The sequence below is a fragment of the Antechinus flavipes genome, chromosome 2, assembly GCF_016432865.1.
Source record: "Antechinus flavipes isolate AdamAnt ecotype Samford, QLD, Australia chromosome 2, AdamAnt_v2, whole genome shotgun sequence".
Classification (NCBI taxonomy): Eukaryota; Metazoa; Chordata; class Mammalia; order Dasyuromorphia; family Dasyuridae; genus Antechinus; species Antechinus flavipes.
The window spans coordinates 496,052,800-496,070,442 of NC_067399.1; the positions used below are offsets into that span (position 1 = coordinate 496,052,800).

A 17,643-nucleotide genomic window follows, 5' to 3' on the forward strand; every position below is an offset into this window, starting at 1 on the left:
TCCAACCAAATACTCACCCAGTTATAAAACGCCCGGGATGCTTTGCCCTGAATTTTAAGCAGCACATGTGACTTGGTCCATTCTTGTTTCAAGCTCAAAGGCATCAGGTCGGTCTTGTGGGTTAGCAGCTAACATATCTTTCAAGAGCTGCTTGATCCCCTCAGACATGGAAGTCCTGCGTTTCTGGGGGATGTGCAACTCCATCTTTGGGTTTTCTAGCAGCGCTTCCCCTACGGGTACAATCTCTGTCCCCTGTTTGATGTAGGTCCCCAGCAGTTCCTTCTTGGTCTCGGAGTCAATGAACGTGATCCGTTCTATCATGGCCCAAATAATAATGCCGAGGGCAAAGATGTCCGCCTTGGCCGTGTAGTGCCCCTCCCAGACCTCAGGGGCCATGTAGAAGTCAGAGCCACAGGCTGAGGACAACCAGTATTTATTCACATTCACATTTTTGTTGTCCTGACCACCCTCTTTCCCTCGAGGTGCCAGCCCAGCACAGACTTTGCTGAGTCCAAAGTCAGCGACCTTAAGGACAGGGACCCCAGATCTCTCTGTGATGAGGATGTTGTCAGGCTTGAGGTCCCTGTGGACGATGTGGTTTTTGTGTAGGAAGGCGATGGCACTGGTAAGCTGTAGCATGAAACTTCGGTTGGTGGCTGGGTCTGGCCGACGGGATAGCACATACTGATTCAGATCTCCCCCTTCACAGAACTCCATTACAAACCAGAGATAGCAGGGCTCCTCTGCATAACCCAGAATCCTTTCACCTGTGTGAAGAGGACAGGAAATAGCTTCAATTGCATGAGATAGACTAACTCAGACTCTTAGGCAACAACAATGAAAACGTGGGAAGAGCAACAGATACCCAGGCTCAACAAAGAATTTGTAGACATCTTTGAAATGGACCTCTGAGATTAATTAGTCCAACTTTCTCATTTTACAGATAAGAAAACTAACGCCCATAGAGCTAGTTAACTTGCAGTCATACAGATAAGTACATAGCAGAGATGGATTTGAATTCAGGTATCTTGACCATAAATAAGTAAATACAGCTATATCTACCTATCTATACATATATATTCACATACACACATGCCCATTCATTAGCTACACTGCCACCCAAGTAATAATTCACATTTATATATATTGCTTTAAAGTTTACAACCTCACAACCTTGTAAGGTAGCAAGGGACTGAAAATTTCATTATCCCCATTTTGCAGATAAAGTAACAGAGGTTCAAAGAGATTAAAGGAATTGTATAGAGTCACAAAGCTAATAACTGATGGAGATGGAATCCCAACCCATGTTGCTCATTTTGAAGTCCAGTGTTTGTTTTTTCCACTGTAACATATAATCTTGATGTCTGAGCTGCTCCAACTCTACAATGTTTACATGGTTTCTCGTTCCCTATCTTAAGTTTAAATATCATTTAAGATTCTTTATAGCCTTGTTGCACCTTACCTGCCCCAGAACCAAACTGAATTATTTTCTACCTCTTGTTCTTGTTTTATTCTACCATCATTTCCTTTGCTTACTCTGTAACCCATGCTTGGAATAACCTCCACCTTCATCTCCATTTAAAGAGGTCTCTCCCTTTCTCCTTTAAGACCCAACTTAGGAATCATCTTTTCCTGGAAGCCTTTTTTAGGGTTATTTGCCACTTTTCACCCTCTTTCTGCAATTGTAAGTACTCTCTCTTTTTTGCTTAATCATTGTGCACCCCACATCATACCTATTATTTATTTGTCTATCTTTAATCTCCTCTGCCCCTACTCCAGCCTATCCCCCATACTTCTACCTCAAATAGATAAATTAGACTTTTAGGGCAAGGCTGATTCATTTTTCATCTTTGTATCTTTGGGATCAAAAATGTGAGCTTTTACCAGAGAACATTAGTGAATGGACCTTTCTTGATATGAACCTGAACTTAACTTTATTGTTTCAAGTATGATGTTTTTCTAGCTCACAGGACAGAGAATAGTAAGATTTAGAAAAGTTGTAGGCATGCCACTCACTATGAAATAGCTCACTTCCCTGGGGCTCAGTTTCTTCACATATAATCCAGACAATCATATCCCCTCTATTTATTTTTGTATTCAAATAAGCATAGTTCCATTAGCTCAATGCTTTTCTTCGTGCAATTTGGACAGAGCCCACATACCCCACTGAAGTCCCTTGTCATGCTCTAATTCAAGTAAGCAACATAATAGAGAACCAGACCAGCATCCCAAGATTTGGATTCCAGCCTTGGCTCTTCCTTTAGTCATGGGACCCTGGGCAAACCACTGTTCTTTGATGATTCTGTTTCTTTGTATACAAAATGAGAATACCTGGGGAGGCAAGTGGTGATCTCAGGAAAAGAGCAGCACATCTTGATTGGTCCCTTTGCCTCCCTCCTCCAGTGATGTCAAAGCCACGTGCCCAAAGCACAAATCTGACTCGTCAGCCAAATATGCAACATGGCTTTTTATTCTTCAAAGGTCAAATATAAACTTCTGTTTGTATCACAACTTGGCTCCAACTTACTCTTTCAATACTAGCATTATGTTTATATATTTGATAGTCTATGCTAAACTGGCCTACTTATTGTTCCTCAGACATGACACTAAGCCATCTCCAGTCTCTATGCCCTGAATCTTTCCTGTGCCTCCCTCCCTCCCCGCCTAAAAAAATTAAAAAGGCTGAATTTAAAGCCCTATAAAGTCTATTTCACTTGGTATCCCTCCCTACTCCTGGGAATGAGACTCCTGGACTGCTGTAATGGCCTAAAGCACATTAATGGGGTATCCACAGTACCAGCAGGATGAACTCCTGGGAGTGAGGAACCATCAGGCTGCCTAAGGAGACTAGCCAAAGTTGCCATGTCAATAGGCCCAGAAGTGGTCACTGCATTTCCAGCACAGGGGATAAGAGAAACTCTGCTTCAAAACAGACAAGTTTTTGAATCAATGAATTTCTTTCCATTTCTAATACTGTTTTTACAGTCTAACATCCCTCATACTTCTAGATTTAATATACTACATTCTTTATTCTAAGGAATTTTGAGTTCCAGGTTCTGATGCTCTTCCAGTTATGTTAATTATTCTAAAACACTTTTCAGTTAGAATGATGTTTGAGTCTAAGACTAAATTATGCATAGTCTGGCATCCCAATAACATATTGTTTAAAACAGGGCACATAACTGGAAAGACCACAATGATTTTGGTTTTAAAATTCTACTGAAGAAGTCAAGAAGCAAGTTTACCCTCAGGTTTCTGTCTATGGTCCTACATATGACTTTCCTCAAAGCACAAATTTCCCTGCAATAGCTCATTTCCCCTGTAATTATATAATTTGTTTACATTACTTTGGATCATGGTGTAATACAGGTAGAACCAGTTTAGGAAAGATAGATGTATTTTTAAAAATCTGTTAGTTCTCTTTATTAAAATCTACTTTCTAGGTCATCAACTCTGAAATACTATAAATACTGTAAGGAAAAAAAAGTCAAGGCAAAACAGATTTCTGAAGCCAATCAAATTTTAAAACTAATTCCCTGGGAAAGAAAGCTTGATATTTCAATTCGTAGGTGGAACCAAAACGGAAAAGATTAAAAAGCCATCCAATTCTTTTCTCATAGGCCATGTCTGCAAACATCAGTGACATTTTGGGAAATGCTAGTTATTTTATATACAAAGTTGGTAACTATGGCTACAGGGGTGGAAGAACCAGTCTACAAAACAAAATACTCCTCACAATCCTGAAGAGGGTAGGAAGAGAATTAGAGTGGGAGAAAAGCTTGAATCGCTACAATGGGGAGTGGGACATTGTTGTTAGACCGGTGGAAATCAAAGAATTCTCCAAGAGTCTTCTGTTCCAAAAGACTCAGTTGGGAAGCCAGAGCTCCTGCTTAAGGTACGAGGTAGGAAAGGGGATTGGGGAAGAGGGGAGGAGAGCAGCAGTAACAGGCTGGAGGGGAGAGGAAGAGGGGGTGGGGTTGTTTTTGGAGATGAATACAGGGAACAGGAAGAGACGCTCCCAGTCTGAAGACGCCCATAGTAAGCTAAAGACAAGGCATGACAGAATGGAAAATAGAGAACTATGCCTTATTCCAGATACAGATATGTTTATACAAATCTGGAACAGTGAAGTGTAGAGAGTTTGTCATTTCATTAAGGCAGCTCTTCTGGGACTGATATTCAAGGATGCCCCAATCTCAAGTTGCCTGCAAGGAATATTTTCTTTCATATTTTGTTGTGAATGATAAAACATCAAAGTATGACAAAAAGAGCACCAGATTAGGGTTTCTAAGACCATCTTTGGTTTTCCACTTACACTGCAACGCAACCCCACTGGCTCTAACCTCCCTCATTTCCTAGCCTCATCTCAAGCTGCTCTCCACTTCATACATCAGCCCCCAGGCTAAATTCCTGCTGCGGGCTTTCAACCTTGAGATTCCGCTCTCACTGCTCCATAAGTGTACAATGTCTTCTAAGCCTTCACCTGTAGAAGGGCTTGCTACCCAATCATCAAGTGTCATTTCTCCTATCTCCCCAGCTGGAAAGGATCTCTCCCTTCTTGATAGTCTCAGGAAAAAACCTAATCATCTTTCAGGGTATATTATATATTATTATATAATAATTATGTATATTTTTTAAACACTTAAAAACATTACTTTGGAAAGCAGTATATAGACTTTAGCAGATTGTCAAAGGAGTCCATGACCACCCCAAATTGAAAATCTAATTGGTATCAAATAAGATATTTTATGTGAATTACTTTGCAAGTTTTAAAAGCACCATATAAAAGGTATTTATTCCTGTTTTCTAGTATTACCTCCTCACTTTATAGAGAAGGAAATCCAGACTTGGAGAATGTAAATGTTAGGTTATACACAATGACAGTTAAGGGGAAGAGCTGGGACAATTTTTACCTGCTGACTTGCCTACTCAGTCCAGTGCTTTCTCCACTACAGGACACTGGTTCCATCTTACTCATGCCTTTCTTATGAATTTTTTTCATTTTAGTTTTTATTACAGTTACTTATGGAATGTTTGTTGAATACTGAATAAAGGATTTGGATTAGATATCTATCTCTTAAGGTCCCTTTTCAACATCAAATTTCTATGATTTGCCTAAATGGTTTCTATCTATTCTCAAATAAGCTGTCACATATCTGCCGGCCTTTCATTCACCTGCCCAATGAAGCAGAATTCTCTTTAGGTCTTCTCAGATCTTTTATTTCATAATCATATTCACATGGGGGATGTATAATATAATGGATAGAACAGTGGAAGCCAAGAGATGTAAACTATAGTACTGACTTACACTATTCTTATCTCACAGGAGTTTGTTGAGGAAAGCCTTTGTGTAAAACTTAATGAGTGACTTCTCTAGGCATCAGCTTCCCCCATATCTCAGATGGGGATAATAATCATAAGTGCCTAGGCTAGGTCATAAAGCTGTGACAAAAACCAAATTAGAAAGTCCTCAGAAAAAGCAGAAAGAATCATTCAAATGTTTGAAATCATTCTTATTAAAAAATACTAATGAGCTTATCCTTAATCCCCAAGTGGCAGATTGCTACACATTACACATCAATGTTGGGAGCAAAAAATAGAATTATAAAAAACTACCGACAGTTTTTGGCCCTTATGAGACCATAAGAATTTTGGATATTGTTACTACATAATAATGTAATAGGAAAAACCTTGAACCCATATGTCCTGAGCTCTGCCACTAACTTCCTGTGTAAACTCCGGCAAGGAAGGTAGGGGCAAGAGTCATAGGACCTGAGTGTGAATCCAAGTTCTACTACTTACTGCCTTTGTGACTGTGGGCCAATCATTTAATCTGTTTGGGCCTCAGTTCATAATTTGTAAAATGAGAGGGCTGGACTACATGTTCTCCTTCCAAATCTAAATATATAATCAGAGTGACAGAATCTGAAACTTGGAAGGACCTCAGAGGTCATCCACTTCAAGCCCTTCCCAGAGTATGACATACATGGTAGACAAGTGGCCAAGTTACTGACTCATTCTCGCTTAGGTATCTATATGATTTAAATCAGTACATCTCTCTGGAGGGGGAATCAGCTTTCCTTAGCTGTAAAACAAAGATGGTCCTTCCAACTCCAGATCCCAGAGTTCTCTTTTATTTAGTAAGTTCTACATTAAAAAAAAAATATATCAATAAGTATTGTCCCCACTGCATTTTGAGTGCTTACACTCTAAAGAAGTACAGACCGCTTCATGACGTAATGTGTTTCCAGTACTGGGAGATACTGTACTAGAGTGGTATGAATACTTGTTAGAGATGTTCCAGATAGGATTCTGATTTCAAGTTAAATGTGGCCTCAGTGTTCTACAACCTTCAAGTTCTCTTCTAATTCTGAGACTGAAGATGAATCCCTATCATGTACCCTGGTTAACATCCTTTCCCCTAAATTATAGCATTCCCTTAAAATATAGCATATATGACCTTGGGCCAAATTATATCTCTAAATGTCTTCCCCTACTCTGCATTACAGAACAATGAAATTACTCAGAATGAAATAGGTATTGGCTGTTCTGTCTCTTTGTTCTGAACTATCAATCTTATTCCTGAATGTGCTGGGTAGTTGGCTTCTGAATATACATGTGTAAATATTCTTTGACCTTTGAATAATATCAGAAATATTCCTAAAAGAGAGAAGAAATAACACTTGATTTGTTTAATTGTTATCATATACTATACTGGCTTCTAACTACACGATTATGTTGCCAGTAAAATTAAACTGAAAAAACATATAATGTTGCTGCCCCATAAATTTAAAAAAGAAAAAGAAAAACAAAATCCTTAGCTTTGAGATTGAGTCTCAGCGTCGAAGAGGTAGGTCTAGAACCCAGATCTTATTTCTATGTGATAGAAAGGCAATAAATGGTGATAAGAAAGGGACTAGACTGGAATTTGATGATCTGGGCTCACATTTTAGAGCTGTCACTGATTGACCATGCAAGTCTATGGGCAAGTTGTTTGACTTGGCCTCTCTTTTTCTATGAGTAAAATTATTATGCGAAACAATAAATGTTCCTTAAAAATTTACTAAGATAACTGCATTCACCTGCCTCAGATTTTTTGAGGAAGATTCTTTATAAATTTAGACTATCCCCATAAATGTAAGTTGTTACTGGACCTGCCACTGCCAATGCCAGGTTCAAGAAACCCACTGATAAGCTCCCAAATTGGCTACCTTTTATTTTATCCAGGCCTGTCACTTCATCAGTATCAATGCAGATCAATAACTCTTTAGCTTCTGGAGGTTTTAGAGTTGCTCTGGGTCCTGCAGCTAAGGGTCACAGAGCACCTTGTTAAAGGAAGTCTTGAATCTGAGTTTTCTTCAATCCAAGGCAGGCTCTTCCTCCTGCTGCCACCTTGACTCTCTTTAAAATGACTGTCCTGTTAAATTCCAAGTTTTTTTCTGCCTGGCTTTCAAGGTCTTTTATAACTCTAACCTTCATTTTACTAATTCAAATTGATCTCCTATTTTTCTTACATGAAAGGTGTGTTTGACCCAAGACTTCCTAGCTATTCCTTGAACAACAAAATAGGCTCATTTTTAGTGTGGTGTAGTACAAAGAGCAATGACTTGGAGAACCTGGGGAAGAGATTTTCATAACAGATCTCCCATTGGTAAACTACTGGCTAAGGTGCCACATCTCTGCTCCCCTCCATTTACTTCTGCCTTCCAGGATCAAAGGTTCTCAATCTCTTGTTATCCTGAGCTCCTCACTTCCCCTCACCTGAAGGGCCCTATCAGTTGACAAATCATATACTTTCTATCTTGACAGCATCTTTTATATCAGTCCATTCACAGCCACTGACTTAAAACAATAAGAATTGAAATGACTTTTGTTTCTCTCCAAGTTTTATCCATCTTTCATGGATGGATAGAGTATCAAAGTGCCTTTCCTTATGTGCAGATCTGATCATGTTGGCTTCTGGGAAAAAATATCAATGCCTTTGTTTTTCCTGAAAGCCCTTTTCACAATCTAGCCCCACATTTTATGTCTAGCCTTGTTCTATACCACCCCTTTTCCCACACTGATCCAGCCAGACTGGCCTTCTTGTTAACCCTCCTGCTCCTTCCTCTAGGATTCTGCTCTGGCTATTGTCCAAGTCACCAATACAAGTCAGAGTTTCAGAGAATCTCATCCTTTAAGATTAAATCCAGGGGGCAGGTAGGTGGCACGGTGAATAGAGCACCAGCCCTGAAGTCAGGAGGGCCTGAGTTCAAATCTGGTATCTTAATACTTCCTAGCTGTGTGATCCTGGGCAAGTCACTTAATCCCAAAATTGCCTCAGGGGGAAAAAAAAAGATTAAATCCAAATGCCACCTTTAAGAGGAAATGTTCATCATTCCATCTTTCCCAAGTGCCACTGTCCTTCCTAAAAAGCTTTATATTTATTTTGTAGAAATTGAGGATATGGCTATGTCTTTCCTGATAGAAAGTAAAACTCCTTGAAAGCAGGGACTGTTTGGATTTTGTCTTTTTATACCTAATCCCTAGCAAAAAAAAAAAAAAAAAAAAAGGCACTTAATAATGAATGTGTTTATATGCTTTAATTGGGAGAAACCAAATGGCATTTTTAGTGGAAGAAAAGTAGGGGGGAAGATATCCAAGATTGGTAATGAAACAAGATTATCACAAGAGAAGGTTTGATGAGAAGGGACATATTCAGGAATGCATGTTAAATAAAACTATCACTAAATCTCCTTCCCCAAGTCAAGAACAAGAAGATATTTTATCTACTTTGGTTAACAAGGCATTTAAGAGTCCATGAATCTAAAATTTGAGGTATTGCACAACTATGGCTAAGAGAAGAAGAATGGATGATCTTAGGAAGTTAGGTATGAACCGACTTACAACAAAGTAAGCAGAACTAAAATAATTTACATGATGAACACCAATGATGTAAAGGAAGACATTACTGGAAGACTTTAGCACTTTTGATTAATGCAGAGGCAAACTGATTTCTGAGGACTTGACTGTATAACAGTCCTCTTATCAGCAAATAAATTCTATTTATAGCTGCCAACTTGTTCTTCTGTTTTGCTTGATTGTACACAAGTACTATAAGGGATGACTGGATGACTGATCACTAGAAGCAACAGTCATGAATAAAAATTTTAATTTTAAAGTCCCATTAAGCCTAAAGAAGATGATGAATACTATCACATATGGACCACTTGGGGAAGGTGTACTATTTCAAAAAGAATATCAAACAAGCAGTCACAGACTTCAGAGCTAAAAAGCATTTTAAAGGTTAATTAGTCCAACAATGAGAACGGGGGGAAAGCAAATATTTTTTCCCCTAATGAACTAGGGAGTCATGAAACTTGACTGCTCTGCCACTTAATCACCTAGTGTGACCTTGCGTAATTCATTTCATTTCTCTGGGTCTCGGTTTTCTTACCTGTGATGTCCCTTCCTATTATTTTGGATAGTCATACTGAATTTTTTTTATCTCCAGTGATGGAACCTCTAAGGAAATTCATCCTGTTGTTGCTAAGTTCTGATTATTAGAAGTTCTTACCCTTTGATCCAGCAGTGTTTCTACTGGGCTTATACCCCAAAGAGATACTAAAGAAAGGAAAGGGACCTGTATGTGCCAAAATGTTTGTGGCAGCCCTGTTTGTAGTGACTAGAAGCTGGAAAATGAAAGGATGTCCATCAATTGGAGAATGGTTGAGTAAATTGTGGTATATGAATGTTATGGAATATTATTGTTCTGTAAGGAATGACCAGCAGGATAAATACAGAGAGGCTTGGTGAGACTTACATGAACTGATGCTAAGTGAAATGAGCAGAACCAGGAGATCATTATATACCTCAACAACCATACTGTTTGAGGATGTATTCTGATGGAAGTGGATCTCTTCGATAAAGAGAGCCTTAATTGATCAAAGATGGACAGAAGCAGCTACACCCAGAGAACACTGGGAAATGAATATAAACTGCTTGCATTTTTGTTTTTCTTCCCGGGTTATTTATACCTTCTGAATTCAATTCTCCCTGTGCAACAAGAAAACTGTTCGGTTCTGCACACATATATTGTATCTAGGATATACTGCAACCCATTCAACATGTAAAGGACTGCTTGCCATCTGGGGGAAGGGGTGGAGGGAGGGAGGGGAAAAATCGGAACAGAAGTGAATGCAAGGGATAATGCTGTAAAAAGTTACCCTGGCATGCGTTCTATCAATAAAAAATTATAAAAAAAAAAAAAAAAGAAGTTCTTTATATTCAATTGAATCCTGCCTTCCTGTAACTTCCATCCATCCATCATAACTTTTGCCTTTGTAACCAAGGAGAACAAGTACATTCTTTTTCCTCCACATAAGTTTTTGAGACACATAACATGAGGTTGTCCCCAATCTGATTAGCCTTCTTTGCTATGTAACAGTTTCCAAAAATTTGGCAACTAGAAGTTGACCAAGAATTTCAGGTGTGATTCTGGAACAGAGAGTAGCTAAATACTAGACTTCTATTAATGATTCTCTTAGCATGAGGGAGCAATGTTATTTTAAATGTTATTTCTAGCTTTTCTTCCTTTCAGTTCTTATTTTTCTGATTTCACTTTTACTAATTTATTTTCAAGAAATGGATTAGGAGTATTGAAGAATTTGCTTCCATACTCCTGGACTCCTATACTGCCAATTTTAGTGACAAGCTGTATGTTTTTTTAGTTCTGACCACACAAGATTGCTATTAAGCAAGAGAACTCATTGGCAACAAGGCCCAAGTTCTATCTCTAAACTTGCTCCTTATGGATAGTAGGTTTGCCTGTTACTACATAATCTCAGCTTTGTTTTGAGGTGGACAACTTGGTGTCAGGTCCAGCGTGCCCAAAGTCTAATTAATGCATTGCAAAGACAAAACATGAAAGCTTTCAGATACTGCCTAGACTATAGCCTGAACTTCAATCTATGGTCTGAAGTTACAATCACATTTCAAATCTGTTGAATGATACTCTAGAGGACATGTGATGTAATGATTAGTGAACTGGACTTGGAATCAGAGCTGTATTTGAGTGCCAGCTTTAACCCTTTTGTGTGTGGTTGTATAAATAATTTCCCCCCTCCTCTTTGGGCTTCAGCAGATTATTCCTCTACAGATGAGGAGCTTATTTTTATGTTCTTTTAAAATCTGATAATCGTAGGTCTTCTTTGGATGCTACTCTACTTTAATGACATATTTAAAAGTATTGGATGTGGCGTCAAAGGACTCGGTTTCAAATATTAGTTCCTATATGTCTATAGGCCTCAGTCTTCACATTTTTAAAATGAGGGTGTTAAATTCGATGATCTAATGCCCTTTCTGACATAGGAATTTGTGACTAGCCAAGAATTGATTCAGGTAATTTCTGAGGTTCCTTTTAAATGTTTTAATAGTGTTGATATAGTTTCATGATCCTAAGTTTCCTTGTACAAATTAGGTGGCAAAGGTCATCATCTATATGCAATACTTGGTGATCTTAGTCAGTGTTCTGTGGGTAGAACCAGTCTGAGAAGACAAAACAACTTCAGCTCACTCCACTCTGGCAAATCTCTCTAACTAGTACAAGAGTCAGAACTACATCTTGCTAATAATCTTCAGTGTCCATACCACTTATGTTTATCAGTGGAGGACTGCCCAGGAGCTGCATGTTGAATACTTTCACATTAGACAACTCGCCCCACCTTGAAAGGTCAACTCCCCAATTTAACTACGGCAGATCACAATGTAGTTAAGAGGGATTTTTTCCCCCTCACCCAACCTAGTATCAGACTATCACAGCTCAAAGATATCTAACAAGAACTTTTTCATGCAATAAACCATCAGAACTATCTAGCAATAGAATGGGATGCCTTAGGAATTAAATTGTCCATTAGATAGCATCAAGCCCCACGATATAAACATGGGAAATTAATTAATTAAGCTAGAGTCAGAGGGCCTGGGTTAACAACTTTCCTGGGCCTCAGTCTCAGTAAAATGATGAAGTCTCAACAGGTGAGTCCTCAGGTTCTTTTACTCCAACTCTGCCATTTTGTGGAGAAAGAAGCTACTAACTAAAGGCAGGAAGGGATGCCCGCACTCACAAGCCCCTGAAGGGACAGACCTGGGTGTAGAACCAAGATTCTCTATTAGAGGGCGGCACTCTTTCGGCTACATTGTGCTACCTATCCCCTTGTCCTCGGGAACACAGTGTCCCTTAGATATATGTTCCTTCATATCTCTCCAGGACTATATTTCTGAACCACTTTTCCTAATGGAAAGTATATTTCAACAATGACATGAATTGTCATCTGTTAAGCACGGTTCTCATTAAAACAGTTGGCAACTATTTGCCAAACATCACCAAAAACCCCAAATCAAACCAAACCAAACTGAACCTCTGTGGTACAGACATACTGACTGAGCGGGAAAAGAAAACAAAAATACTCATTATGGCTCATGACAACTTAGGTTAGGAGAGAGAGTAGTAGAATAGAGATTTTAAAAAACCTCTGGTGGCAAGAGGAGCCCTAGTCTTGGTAGAGGATTGGGTTCTGATGCCAGATGGGCCCCTAGCTATGTGTCCTTGGGCTGCTCCTGGGCTTAATTCTCCCAACTGTAAAATGGGGATGATGTTTAATAGAATTTTAGAGCTAGAATAGACCTTAAAAATCACCAATTCAACCTTTATCTTACAAACTGAGGCTCAGAGAGAAATGATTTGCATTCACATGTCAACTTGGTGACAAGGCTGAGATGAGAACCCAGGGCAATACATTCTACCAATGATATCACAATGTGGGATTCATATGAGATGATGCAGATAATAATGCTTGCTAAGCACAAAGTACTATATAATATATAATAGTACATAAGTACTATATAAATGTCAGTTGTCACTCTAAAGGTTTTTGAGTCAGACATTGAAAGAAATTATTAGTTAAAAGATTAAAAATCTTTGATTAGCATAGCAAAAGTATCTTTATATCTAATCTATTATCTCATGGAAAACACTAAACTCAAGTAATTCCCCTTCTAAGGTAGCATCTCAATTAATCAAACTTCTCAATTAAGTCAAGCTTTCTTCCATCTCCTGGGACTGTTCTATGCTATCCCTGAATTCCCCAAGCACAGTGCAGAGAGGCAGAAACTCAGCTCAAGTGTCGCTCAGGAGCAAGGGAGATTATGCCCTAAGTATATGAGTGAAGGAGGAGGATACCACCCTTGTGGGTGATTCCCTGAGTGCTAGGCTGTGGTTCTCAATAGCTAGAGGGCAGCAATGGAAAGCCCTGCCCCAGATGACAACCACAAAACCCAGTCCAGTTTACCACAAAATGAATTCTAGAAACCCCTTGGGCTACTTCAACAACATGGTAGTCACCAAGATGATGCTCGTGACGTTAGTTCATATTTTGTAAAAATAAAAAACTAAACAAAAGCAACAAAAAACCCAACAACAACAAAAAACAACCCCCCACCCCCCAAAACAAAACAAAATCTGCATCTCAACAACACAGAGTTAAATGGGTGAATTGTCCTAACCGGACACATGACATCTTAGCCACTGGTCTCTGTCCAAATCAAGGACTTCAGATTTTAAGCTCTTTCCATTATACTCCTTTTCAGAGAGTTCCAACTTTCTTTTCCTTTGGTCAAAGCTGGCTGCCCCAAACTAAAAGTAGTTATCTTATGATGTTGTACTTTGCTTTACTAAAACCCTATCAACTAGGTGGTTTCAAGTACTATTATTACTAATCTAAAGAAGAGTAAAATGATACTCAAGTAACCTGCTTAAGACCAGTTATCTTCTTGGGGGTGCTAACCTGGCTCTATATTCTGTGACCTTGGTCAAGCCCTGGGTCTTCTTTTCCCTCTAGAGAACCTCATCAGCTTAAGGGCTTACTTATTTTATCTTAAGGACTTAATTGTTATATCTTTATGCAGATGACCCTCAGATCTACCTAACCAGCTGCAGTCTCTTCCCCAGCTTCAGGTTTGTGTCACCAAATGCCTATTGGATGTTTCAAACTGGACGTCGAGTCACATAGATCTGTTAAACTCAATTTGTCTAAAACTGAACTCCTATTCCTGCTATGTTCATCCTTTTTCCACTCTTCTGTTTATGCTGAAGCTCTTTCCATAGCTTCAAATTCATCTCACATTGTCCTCAACATTTCCTTACTCCACAAAACTAATTAGATGCCAAGTCTTACTGTTCTACTATCATAACATTTCTTCTTCTAACCCTTATCTCTGCATTTACCATTACCACTTCTTAGACTAAGCCACTATACTCCAGTTCTTTATATTCTGATGTTCAATAATTTTCCTTAAGCACAGATCTGAATCTGTGACTTTTCTATTCAACCAACCCCAGTGGCTTCCTATTGTCTCTAGAATATAATGAAGTTCTCTGCTTAGCTTTAAAAGCCGTACAAAGCTAGCTCCTAATCAATTTTGTTCAAGACTTATTGGATATCATTCCTTGTCTCGTTCTTGGGAATCCAGCCAAACTGGCCTCTTTTTGCTTCTTTACACATAACACTCCATTTCCCCTCGTTGGGCCTTTGCACTGGCTGTCCCCATACTTGGAATGCCCTTTCTCACCATCTGTACCTTACGCATCATCTTCTGTCTGAAGACTTTCTTCCTTCCAAATCTAGTAACCTCCTCTCCCATATATTTAAACTACTTGAGGGTGGTCATATGTGTGTATTTAATAATTTCATATTTACACTGTATGCACTTTTTATATGTACTTGTACCCACTGAAATGGAAGTCAAGTATGTATCACTTCATCCTTTTCACTTGTATCTCTAGCTTCTAACTAGTGCTTGGGCATACAGCAGACATTTAATAAATACTTGTTGATTGGATGATGTTATCTACTTCCATCTCTCTGGGGCTTCCCTTTTCCCATCTGCAGAGATAGACACAATGATCTCTAAGCTGCTTTCCAGTTACAAACTGCTATGTTAACATCACAGAATTATAAAGTAGTTAGAGATTCTAGAAGTCATCTAGTGCTAATTTCCACTCCACACAGGACTCCTGTATTTTATTTGGCAGTCAACATGTCTGAGGAAGTTTCTATTGGAGCCCGACTGGGTTGGACAGACCCTGGAAGCCACCTCATCTGACCCAGTCGTTTTACATCTTCTTTTACGAAGAAGCCAGCAGGGGTTTGTGACTGGATCAAGGTCACACAGTCCCAGGGACAGGGCTGGAATTTGTAGTTCAGTGTGATTTCCACTGTATTACTACCACCTGCCCCGAGGCTGCAACCAGCTTGTAAAAGGTTTTACAAATCAGAAGATTTTGTTTTATCCCAAAGGTAAAAAGTACTAGAGCTTTTTTTTTTTTTTTTTTTTTTAAGCTAGGGATATGCATGCTTGGACTTGTGCTTTATGAAGAACCTTTTAACAACTGGAGGACAGTTTAGAGAGGAAAGACTGGAAGTATGTGGAACATTTGGGAGATTATTGCAAAACAATCCTGTGAAGAAGTAATGAGGACAAGAGATGATGTGAGAAAGACTGTGAAGGTAAAATCAACAAGACTTAGAAAGTGAAGAGATATGTGGTAGGAATGAGGGTGAGGAGCAAAGAATGAGTCTGAAATTGTGAACCTGGGAGAATGGTAGTGCCTTTGCTAGAAATAGGAAGGTTCTGAAGAAGGGTGGATCAAGTGGAAAAGGAAAATGAATCATTTTGGACATTTTTGAGATGTCTATGGAAAATCCAGTAGAAAAACTGTTCTGGTTAAAACTTTTTGGCCCATGGTCATGGTAGGAGAGAAAGATGGGATATAAGAGCAAAAGGATTATAATTTTAACTTAGACTCAATCTGTAAAAGGAGGAGAATTTCCCTTTTTGCCACTCTAAAATGATCATGTCTATCAAATTAAAGCAAGCTAATAGGTTTTACTGAAGATCTCAGCAATAAAGAATGATTTTAATTGGAGAAATTATATAGTACTATTTATTTCAAATGGGAAACAGAGCCTAAACTTCTCATTTTCAAGATCCATTCAAATCCTACCTCTACCATGAAGCCTTCCTCAATGACCTCAAATTACATAAATCTCTTCTCTTTTTTGACTCCCTATTATAATAATTACTGCCAGTATCAAATTTGTCAGGTACTGCCTTATTCTACTTTTACCTTTTGCCTCTTCTACTTTTGTCTTGAATTATGATTAAGCTTTAACCTCTTACATGTTTATGACTTGTCTATTCAAGCAGCTTCTTAAATAATGGTGACTTAATCCTTTTTAAAAATATTCTTCATAGCACTTTAGTGTAGAAAGTATACAATTAATGTTTGCTTTGAGTCTATCAGGATAACTTCAATAATTAACAAGAAACATCTATTTACATAATAATCAGTAAAGTTAGGAGAGATCCCACAAGTAACTTCTAAGACAAGAGTATGATATCTTGATGAGTCTAAAAAAACTGGGCTCAATCCTGCATTGCTTGTCATTGTAATACTCAGCAAACTAGTTAAGTCATATTTTCTTCCAAGCCTCTGTTTCCCCACATGGTAAAACAAAGCTTAATTTGCTGCAAAATTACTGCCAAAGACATCATCAGTCATGCAGACCAATTTCTTTGTATGTATGTGTGTGTAAATGTATTTTTCTTTTGAAATTAAACACTAAATCAAATGGACATTCCCACAAACAGAACAGACTGTTCATGAAACTGCAGATCTCTTATTATATACAACTTGCTTTTCTTTTAAATTATATAATAAATTAAACTGGTAATTTTCAAAGATGTCCTGCTTGTCTATAATTCTTTCTAGCCCTCCTTCCATTCTCTTCAACTTTCAATTTTTAGCAATGGAATGAGTTATCACTTGCTCAAAGTTCCACAGAGTTCAGCACGTGTTCAAGACTAGAAGCAGCCTTCCGCTGACTATTTTAATGCTCTAATCTAGACTACCTACATTCCTTTTTAATCATTCAACAAATCTACTAATTAGCATATTACAAATATAAATATTCTGGGCAATAGATCAAAAGAAAAAAAAGAGTCCACACCCGACAAAGCAGTAGTACATGGATATGCATAGACGACCCAAAACAAAGTTTGATCTTAGGAGAACTTGAGAGACCAGGTTGTAACTGGAAACTTTGGGTGTGCTATGTATGTAGCATATAGACCCATATGGGTACCGGTCATAAAGATACAGCTAGAAAAAAATCCTTTCTCCCCACAGCTACCCTACATAGTATATTCACCTTTCTATATTTCTAAGCAGTTGGGTTCATATGGCACTGAATGAACGTGGGATCATCACATCTAAAAGTAATTTTACCAGTAATAAATAAGCTATCTAAAGATTTCCTGTTACTGAAGATATTCAAGAAGCTGGATAACCCCTTGTCAGGAATATTTCAGAAAGGATTCCTGACTCAGGTTAGATTAGCGAACGGGAATCACAGGATCTTTTGACTTTAATAAGTTAAAATTTTCTCATACTCCAAACATACCACTTAATGTACACCAGCAGATATGTTCTTTCAGCATAGGCAAGCTGGTATAGCAAAATGGGAAAAACCCTAAATACAGTAGGAACTCAGGAACATGAGTTCAAATGCTTCTCTTGAAATGAAAGTCTTATTTTTGTGCTTTCAA

General features: G+C 38.4%; 1 protein-coding gene across 1 annotated transcript in view; it reads right to left on the reverse strand.

Annotated features, from left to right (window-relative positions):
* STK35 (serine/threonine kinase 35) overlaps nucleotides 1–17,643 on the reverse strand; it is a 52,204-nt gene that overhangs the window by 30,362 nt on the left and 4,199 nt on the right. The window contains exon 3 of the mRNA XM_051979967.1: nucleotides 18–767. Within this exon, the coding sequence (XP_051835927.1) occupies nucleotides 55–767 (713 nt within the window). The 3' untranslated portion in view covers nucleotides 18–54. The remainder of the gene's footprint in view (nucleotides 1–17; nucleotides 768–17,643) is intronic.